The following is a 10,627-nucleotide window of genomic DNA, read 5'->3' as shown; positions in this document are numbered from 1 at the left end:
ATATAAATCCAATAATTTAATAAATGTGTATTTTGTATGATATACAAGGATCATTATAATTAAATAGCAGTATTTAAAATAAGTGTTAAAGTTAGGATCAGTACACAGTTTTTACAGTGATAGTTTAAAAAAACTAACTCCCAGGTTGCTTATGCTAGGTCGATACAGGCACGTGCAAACTAGAGAAGTTTTTTTTTTCTTTTATTCTAACATTTTCATCAAAAATCTTCATCTCCCTTAAACATATTTCTATTAAAACTTTTATTTTAAAATTTGTTTAGTTTACTTTTTTCTTAGTGTTAGCTTAAGAAACTAATTAAAAGTCTTTACTACTTAGCGGAAGTTGAATTATAAAATTACTAAAAAGTCATTAAAATTTTTATTATTTATAATATCAGTTAAGCTATGTTTAGTATGCTACTTTTCTAAATATGTTTTACTTGTATTAACTTCACAAATTTTTAGAAACTATTTCGATAGGTACATTATTTATAAGTTCTACTCTGATAGACTGATAAATCACTGATAAACTGACATTAAGAATATATAGTTAGCTTTCTTATTGTTTTACGAATGTTTTTGTATGAAAAATGTAAGTAAGGAGTAATCTTGTAGTTTATAGTTATACAATTTAAGGTACTTGAAGTAATAAAACTTAAAAAAGATGACGCTGTGAAAATTTAAGCTTATATAATGTAGACTACATATAGTTTGTATGTACTGATTTGATAGTATTGAGTTTATTGAACAACAAAAAAAGACGCTCAAAATTTTTAGTCCAAGGACCTGGTGCACGAAGAACCTTTCAGTTATCGAGTCGCACACCACAGAATCCTTTTAACGTCTTGTCCAAGACAGTTAGTCACAAAAGTATAATTTTATTTAACTTGTGTTTTACATGTGTTTAAAAAAAGTTAAAGTATTTAATATCTATAAAAAAATATATTCGAAAAAATCAGTGATGAGGATGGTATTTTAGTTAAAATTCTTCGAAAAACAAAACAATCTTGTATCTCCACTTATAAGTGAATTAAACAATCAAGCATATTATAAGGGTATTTATCCAAATAGCCCAAAAACAGAAAATATACAAAGATTTTGAGTCAAATGTTTGAGAAAACATTAACAGGAAACTAATAGCAGATTTCAATCTTATTTAACTTGAATATAAATTCAAAATCTTATAGACAAATAACTTTTTTTAATAAATATAAAATTATACATATTCTTAGTGAGAGTGGGCAGTTCTACTACTTTTGCTCGAAGGAATTTGTCTGAATCTGATAGGATTTATTATAAAACATATGATTAAAGTGTAAGAAGCCTGAAAGTACTTCAAAGAATGCAAAATGTTGAAAACTTAACTAATTAACTATTTGTTATATGTCACTTCACGTATAAATATAAAACTGATACTTTACCAGGTAATTTAGTACAAAACTATCCAACAGAATCTTCTAGACAAATATTTTTTACCAAGATTTCAATAAATATGGTATTTTTTCTATGTTATAAAGGCAGAAGAGTAAAATAAAACAATCAAAATATTAGTTTCAAGGATAAACTAACGGACACTTAACTAAAAAATAATCGAATAAATAAATTAATAGCTTTGAATTATTACTCTTATATTCTTTATGCTTGTAATTAAATTATATTCTTGTAGTTATTTTTGAGGCTAGTTATTGTTCATCACATCAAATAATTTTAGTTTACATTGAATCAGTTTAATACATTAATTAGCATTGTTTTAATTTAGTACACTTTAACTAGTTTACAGTCTCGGTAAATATTTTATTTATTAGTAAAGAATTGAGCTGAATAATAAGAAATAAAGTACAAATGTGTAAGTTTTTCAATTAGATTTTTATTCTGTATTTTCTATGCAGTTGTTTATCATGTAAACTTGTTACGGGGTTAAGTGTCGTGTGTTTTTTTCGTTTTTAGAAGTTTGAAATTTTTATTGTTGAAAAAATTTCTAATTTTTAGCTCAAAACTGTTTAAGAAGATAAGTTTAGTGTAGCTATTAGATGACTAAAAGGTCTTTTTATACACTAGGTACTTTGACTAAGTCTTAAACGTCTTTTATTTTTGCATTTGATAAACAACATTTACAATTCAGATACAATTTTTATGTAAACTTTAATAAGACTTTTTATTTAAAATTTGAACATATCACTAGTGAAATGCAAAAATCAATATACTATTTTGTAGGCAAACTTTTAGAGTTTTGTTTAAAATACTTGATTTAGCATATGTAAAAAAAAGATGCAGTTTATATTACAAGAAAAAACCTTAACATGTTTGCTTATACATAAAAAATCTAAAAAAACTTAAACTTTTATAGTTGGATCTGTTATAATATTTTTTGATAAAATAGCTTAAAAATAAAAATAAATTTAATATGAATAAATATAAAGTTTCTTATTTTATCTAATGTATAACATACACAACTAAAAATTCAATTTTACAGTACAGTACTAATATTGTATCTTGATTTAAAACAAACAATTCAAAGTTCTCGACTTAAATAGCTTTAAGGAGATTGTTATTTATTTTTACAGTTTATTATGAACAAAACAATGTTTCACTCCTATATTGGCATACAGGAGATCATCAGTTATTATCAAGAAATCTGAAAAAAGTTTTTGAAGTAATGTAAAAATATTATATAAAACAAATTAAAAAACAAAGCTGTGCTTTTTTTTGAGTTTCTTGTTTTCAATAAAGTATTTAAAAACTCTTCCAAGCGGGCGAAATGAAGATTAAAAATATAATTTTGCTTAACATATATACTTATATTTTTATCTAATGCTAAGTATATGTGAAAATGAAGAGATTTTATACAAGATGTTGTAGGTGACAATATATATTATTAAAAAAAACACTACAATTTTTTCTGATGCAATTGTTTAATTTTTCTGTTAACAGGATAATTTTATCAGTAGGTTTATTTAAAAGATAAGCAAAAATCCACATAACACTAAGCTAAAACATTAAACATAGTTACATCATTAAATTAATCAGTTCAAAAGTAGGCAAGCTAATTATGAATATACACTCAAAATTACTTAGAATATTAGTTAGAAAATATTTATTTTTCAATATAAATTTTACCATGGTTTACCAGGTTCCCAAAGTAAACAATAGCACTCTTTTTGGGTGATTTTAGATAATAACTAAGGGAGCGAAAAAGAAAATGCGTAAATAACTAGTAAGGTAGATATGCAATAAAGAAATCGATTATTTATATAAATTCCTACCAACTTGGTGATTAGAAAATTTGAGAAACCCTAATCTATAAAAATTTTAGTTGTTTTTATCAGTAAGAGTATTCAAACCGAAAGTGTAAAACAAAGAGTATATTACAAATTGATCATATTTTGAAGACTTAGATCAAAAATTTTATTGCTTACAAGTTACAATATATATTACTTTTCGATGTAAGGTTCAAAAATAAGAATTTGATTGGTTTAAAATAATGATCAAACTAAAAACGTAATTAAAGAAATAAGTAAAAGAATAAATTACAACATGTAAAACATCACTAAAATATAAAAATAAAAATAATAAAATTAAACACTAAAATACAATATATGGACTAAATCAAAAATTAAGGTTTGGCTTTTTACAAATATATGTTTGAAATTAATGATTGCATAAACAGAAAAAAGTATAATAAAGCCAAAACTAATGATGGGTTATTACTGGAATGTCAATTATTGATATACTGTTATTGCATTTACAATTACTTTAAAATTTTTCATCTAATAGGTTCATTTTTAAGCAAACCCATAACTACAATGCCAGACTTCCAACACAGCCACCATCAATGGGTATACAGGATCCTGATATCATAGTTGAATCATTGCTTAATAAAAACATTACTACAGATACAACTTCTGAAATTTCTGCAAAACGACCCATTGGTATTTGGTCAGTCATTTTTTTTGCACGCACAGGATCACTCCAACCAACTTTGGCCATTGCTGTGTTAACTACAGTAGGATTTACTGATGTTACTCTTATTTTATGAGTTCCAAGCTCAAGTGACATATTCCGAGTGATCTGATCAATTGCTGCTTTACTTGCTCCATAAACTGTGTGATCTGCTAAACCTATTAGTGAAGCTTGACTTGATACATTTACTATGCTACCCCCTTTATTTTGCTTAATCATTTTTCTGACTACTATCTGAGAAACTTGAATTGTTGCTTCAACATTCACGCGAAATTGCTTACTAAAAGATTCTGGAGTTATATTTAAAAAGGGTTGACATTCTGCTATTGCTGCATTGTTAACTAATAAGTCAATAACTCCACAGGATTCAACAGCATTTTTAGTTTCATCTCTGTCCATAAGGTCACAAACTACTATATGAATATTTGGAAGTTCCTTCTTTAATTCATCTAAATCTGATTGAGTGCGACTCAAAGCATACGTTTCAGCCCCAGCTTCTACAAGAGCTTTTACAAGTTCTCGGCCAATTCCTTTTCCGCTACCAGTGACAAGTGCTCTTTTTCCTTTAAAATCAAACTTTGTACTCATTTTTGATATAAATTATGGTTATAAAGTTACCTTTAAAATATACAAATATTTATAAATAATATTTGAACTTTTTTTATATACTACAAAATTTATTTTAAATTTAAAGTAAAAAAACTTTAAATCTAGCCAAATAGATAGCAATATTAAGAATATATTAAAAGTTCTATAAATTTAAACTTAAACTACTTTTTTTTAAACAAAAGTATATAAACAGCTTTTTGAACAATCTTAAATTTTTATTAGTTTTTTTTCAAATATATGTGTAAATTATTTGCATTTAGTATAATCATTAGTTCAATAGGTTCCTATTTTTGTTAACAAGGTCAAAAATCCCAAGTTGAGTTATATATGGCTAACATTGACATATCACACTCGTAGTTTTAACTCTACTGATTAAATCTGTATAAATTCATAATCTTCTCCTACTTTTCTTATCTGGAAGTTTATGACAAAAATAATAAATTAATTAAGTTAAAATTAAATTATGAATCATAAAATTAGTTATATAAAACATTTTAGAATTACAATATCTTATCAGTAATTTTAAAAAAAATTAAGCTTAAACTTACTTTCTACTGAAAAAATAAAACTTTTGTAACTTTAAAAACCTGGAATAAATCCAGAAGATAGAACAAATTTCTAAAAAACTAGTACTATAAATTAATTAATTTTTTTAAGATAATTTGTTTATATATAAACTTATAAATTCTATCAAAATTTTAACTTCTGTAAATGATCATAAAACTGTAATAAAAATTATTATTCACTATTTCCTTAAATTTAATCAAGTCTAAACTTTTGAGTATAACTAATAATCTTTAAGACAAATTTACTTTTTTACAAAATGAATAAATTCTATAAAAAACAACAGTATATGTTGTTAAAAATAGGTCTAAACTTGGCAAAAATGTAAAGAAAAACTGTGGCCCCTAAAGGTAAAATTCTGCTGCAAATGTAAATTTTTGAAACTAACACTACATAATCTAGGATCTAAAAAAGGTCTTAAGTAGTTTTCACAGAAAATTAAAAAATTATATGAGAAAGTTTCTTCTTTTTTTTTGGTAAAAAAATCATCAGTCTCAAACTCTACCCTATGCAACAATAAACAACAAAAGTTTGGTAGGTTATGAAGAGTAAAAACTAAAACTGCAACCTGAAAAAATTTCTATTTTTAAAATTTTTTCTGTGACCAACAATTTTCTGCCTACCCCTAGGTTACACAGAGCACGTTAAACTTAGTTTGAATGTCTTTTTTTTTTTTCTAACAAAACTTTAAAACCAACTATTTTCAATTTTTTTAATGCTAACTTGAAGTTTTTTTTTATTCTAAAGAACGTTCTTTTGCTTAGCCTTTTACAATATCTTTAATCTAATTGGGGTTTTACTTTTGTAGTGGGGCCCCTTTAAAAATTTAATGTTTTTTTCCATTTTTTCACTTAGCAAAGTTTTTCTCTAAAAATATATTTTTTTGCTATTTTTTTTTATCAACATATTTATTTAATTGAGTTTTAAAACGTTATTATCTTTTTTATCAAAAACAATTTTTTTTATAATATATGCTTTAATAAATATTTCAGAAAAGTTCCAAAATTTGCACGGTTTTGGTTCTTTTTTTACATGGTTTTATAACAAAAGTAAATTATTTTTTTAATAAGTTTTATTTTTAACAGACTTATGTAATTAAGTGATATAAAGTTACTATATTTTTTCCCAACTTACTATTACTTTTAAACATATGAACCATTTTAGTTTTACCTAAATTCTTAGTATTTGATCAAAAAATCCCTCAAATTAAATAAACAAAAAATTTAGGTAAAACTTGTATGGGCCATATATTTGAAAAATAATAATAAGTTGGGAAAAAATATAATAATGTTATAAAACTTAATTATATAAGTCTGTTAAAAATTAAAAAAAAGTAATTTACCTTTGCTACAAAACCATGAAAAAAAAAAAAACCAAAACCATGCAAATTTGAAAATTTTCTTAAAAAATTTATTTAAGCATATGTTATTAAAAAACAATATTGAAAAAAAAATTAATAACGTCTTCAAACTCAATTAAATAAGTATGTTAATAATAAAAAAATTTAAAAAAAAAAATTTGGAGAAAAACATTGCAAAGTTAAAAAATGCAAAAAAACATTAAATTTTTAAAGGGGCCCCACTGTGAAGGTAAAACCCCAATTTGATGAAAATTATTGTGAAAAGCTAAAGAAATGAACGTTTTAGAATAAAAAAAAAGTTCCAAGTTAGCATTAAAGAAATTGAAAATAATTGGTTTTAAAATTTGGTTTAAAAAAAAATTACAAAAAAATCCATTCAAGCCAACTTAATAGGTTACACTAGTTCAAAAGTATGGTTAAAACAAAAACTAATTGTTATGAGGCAGTACAACAAATTTATCCAACAAGTTTAAGCCAATCACTTCAACTCAAAGAAACGATTAGTGATTAGGAACACCAAGTCACTTAGGCTATGGAAATACACAAAAGGCTTTGTAAACTAGTTTTTTTTTTTGTTTTTTTTTTCATATGGTAGAAAAACATCTTTCTCACAAAAAGAACTCACTCTCCCCTCTGCCTCAAACGTTTTCTCAAACTCACAAGCTGGTGAGTTTGAGCTCATCACATGTTATTCCACCTGTCCTATCTTTAAATTTACTAAGAAAAAATTTACCTTTTAATTAAAAATAAAACTAAATCTGTCTATAAACTACAAAATTTTTAACTAATCAAAATAAAAACTAATCCTAACCCTTTATTGAAAAAAACCCCTGGTGACATGTTATATTCAATAATTAGACAAAGATATTAAAATTTGGCATTGCAACTCTATGACCAAGAGGTCTTTTTTTTTGTGTACCCAGGTCCTTCGACCAAAAAAATTTTGAGGGTTTTTTCTTTTTTTTTTGTTTTTATGCAATAAACTATTAAAATAGAACTGCAAAATGACAGAACTAGCTGCATTCTTAATGTCATCTAGGTGAGAGTTTTATAGTTATTTGGGGACGAACGTAACTTAGCTTGAATGGCTTTTTTGTAATTCTTTTTTAATCAACTTTAAAACCTATGGTTTTCAATTTCTTTAGTGCCAACTTGGAAATTTTTTAATCTTAAGAACATTATTTTGCTTTGCTTTTCACAATAATTTCCATACAATTGGGGTTTTACTTTTGTATTAGGGCCGCTTTAAAAACGTATCATTTATTTGCATGTTTTTACTTGACACCTATTTTCTCCAAAAATATTTTTATTTTTTTTTAATATATTTATTAAACAAAGATTAAAGACGTTATTTTTTTTGTTTGCTAACTTTTTTTTTTATAATATAAAGATAAGTTTAAATAAATTTTTCAGAAAAACTCCAAATTTGCACTATTTTCGTTTTTTTGGTTCATGGTTTTATTGCAAAAATATAATATTTCGTTAATAATTTTTATTTTTAACAGACTTATATATTAAAGCTTTATGACGTTATTATATTTTTTCCTAATCTGTTATCAATTTTTGAATATATGACCCATACAAGTTTTACCCAAATTCTTAGCACATGAGCACTTTGTTTACAGAATTTGAGGGATTTTTTGCTAAAATGCTAAGATTTTAGGTAAAACTTGTATGGGTCATAAATTCAAAAAGTAATAATAAATTAGGAATAAAATATAAAAACGTCAAAGAACTTTAATATATAAGCCCCTTAAAAATATAAAATTATTATCGAAATATTATATTTTTGCAACAAAACCATGAACCAAAAAAACGAAAATCGTACAAATTTGGAGTTTTTCTGAAAAATTTATTTAGGCATATGTTATAAATAAAATTAGCAAGAAAAAAAAACGTCTTTAAACTCAGTTTAATATGTATGTTAAAAAAAAAAAATTTAAGTAATTATTATTTTATGAGAAAATAGGTGTTAAGAAAAAAATGCAAAAAACAATAAGTTTTTAAAAGGGCCCCACTGCAAAAGTAAAACCCCAATTCGATGGAAAATGTTGTGAAAATCAAAGCAAAAGAACGTTCTTTATAAAAAAAAGAAGTTAAGTTAGCATTTAAGAAATTGAAAATAATAGGTTTTTAAGTTTGGTTAAAAAAACCATTCAATTCAAGCCAAGTTGACGCTCGTTATTTGGGGAGATTCTAACTCTAGCTTTGTATATTTCACCTATATGAAAACTCACCACTCAAAACGGTAAGGCTTAAACAGTAGCATTAGGGTAGCTTTAAATTTGCACTATTGATTTTGAATTGCTCAAAAGTCACGCAAATAGTTTGCATATTTGCTGAGTCAGCAAAAAAAAATTAAAGTTTTTTTTCATACCCTTAACCCTAACCCACCTCACCCAAATATAAAAAAATATAAATCAAAAATAAAAATGTTATCATTAAAAAATTAATAAAACAAGAAAAAAATGCTGACTTAGTATATATGCAAATTATTTGCATGATTTTCAAGCAATTCAAAAAAGTAGTGTAAATCTGAAGCCACCCGTAGATTTATGTCGTTTGAATATATTTAAACAATAGATAACATTTTTTTTTTAAGTTACAATAAAAACACTCCTTAACTTTTAAATTTTTAATGTACTTATTTCAAAGTATTAATATTAAATGAGTTTTTAGTGTAATTGATCAATTAACTATTAATTAAATCAATGTAAAGAAAACGTAACTCTTTTTTTTTTAGCAATCTTTTTAGATTAAGCTTGTTTTATTATTATCTTTTTATAAATAAAAGTTACTCGTATGATTATAAATTAAGGTTTGTTTCAAAAAGTCTTGAAATTAAAAAGTTTTTTAAATTAAATTTAAGTTTCAGTTATAGTGCAAAATTTTTCAACAAAATAAAATTATTTGTTTTTTTTTCATTAGTTTCATATTAATTAATATATTAAATACAAAAGATATATAAATAACTTAGACTTTCTATTAAAAATTTAAAATAAATGATCAAAGCAAAAAGGTTAAAAACTATTTACACTGTTTCAAACTTATTAAGAAAAAAACTTTTTTTTCCTCTGTCTATGCATAATAGGGTGCATCTATTGTCCTGACCTCGGAATTTTGCTTAGCCCATTTTTTGTACAATAGACAGCTCAAAAAACTTAGCTTCCTAGCTATAAGCCTAACAGAACAAGACACTTTTAAAAATGTTGTTTTATATCGTTATTTTAAAAGTTTAACCAAAGGAGGTCGTTTTTTAAGTTAGTTTAATTTTGTAGAACTCTATCTAAGCTATAGGTTTCTTTTTACAGCAATTAAAAAATAACCTTATTTTTTAGAATATGAACAACCAAAGTTTGTAACTTCATTGGCTTCTTATAGTAGAAGCAAACTAATAAGCAAAACAATATACAACTTTATTTAATTATTTTTCTCCTTATTAATTTTCTCCTATAAGATATACGAAATTTAATTTTTGTGAAGTAAAGAGTTGTAACTCCCTTGTGTGCAGTGCAAGTGAATTTTATTTAGTTGAATGTCGAATTGAACAAAACTGAGTTAATAAGTTTTTTTGGTTATGTTATCAATCAATCAGTCAAAGCTAAGGTTGCTGATGCTTTAAATCATTAAATAAAGTAGGATAGGCATAAAACATTTAGAAAAAATTATGAGTTACCTACTCATCTTTTTGGTCTAATGAGAAGCGAGATTTAGCAGATTTTGTTGGAAGTAATATCATGCTTTTTTATAATCATAGACTGTAGTAATTATTTTCTTATTAAACCGCTAGAACGATGGACTAGCGACAATAATTACTTATATGCAAAAGAAATAGTAAATTACATGAATGTAATCAATGACGCTGCAAAACGAGGTGTTAAATTGTCCAGCAATTTTGTAATTTCATCGAGAAATGAAGACACGTATCAAGATATCTACAAACTATCGAGGAGGATAGTAACTATACTTAGTACCAAACCTCAGAAATATGAATACTTCAAAAGAAAGTATTGTGATTTGTTTTACTTTCGGTTTTAATTAAAAAAATTCAATTCTCAATGATTATTTGTTGTTCATTCTTTTTTTAAAGGCGATAAAAGTGTGATAATTGTTAAAAAATCTACTCAAAAACAA

The 10,627-nt window shown here is 24.7% G+C and overlaps 1 protein-coding gene across 1 annotated transcript; it reads right to left on the bottom strand.

Annotated features, from left to right (window-relative positions):
- Positions 1–2,925: 2,925 nt before the first annotated feature.
- LOC145829356 (L-xylulose reductase-like) lies at positions 2,926–4,555 on the bottom strand. The gene has a single exon (XM_082937123.1). The coding sequence runs from the start codon at positions 4,546–4,548 to the stop codon at positions 3,799–3,801; it is 750 nt and encodes a 249-aa protein (XP_082793249.1). The 5' UTR covers positions 4,549–4,555; the 3' UTR covers positions 2,926–3,798.
- Positions 4,556–10,627: the final 6,072 nt, after the last annotated feature.

Source organism: Thalia democratica, chromosome 2, assembly GCF_965202585.1.
Source record: "Thalia democratica chromosome 2, ktThaDemo2.hap1.1, whole genome shotgun sequence".
Taxonomy (NCBI): Eukaryota; Metazoa; Chordata; class Thaliacea; order Salpida; family Salpidae; genus Thalia; species Thalia democratica.
This window is presented reverse-complemented; position numbering and strand designations above follow the sequence as displayed.

Coding starts and splice junctions, on each gene's coding strand:
- LOC145829356 (XM_082937123.1), bottom strand. CDS start 4,548: ATGAGTACAAAGTTTGATTTTAAAGGAAAAAGAGCACTTGTCACTGGT.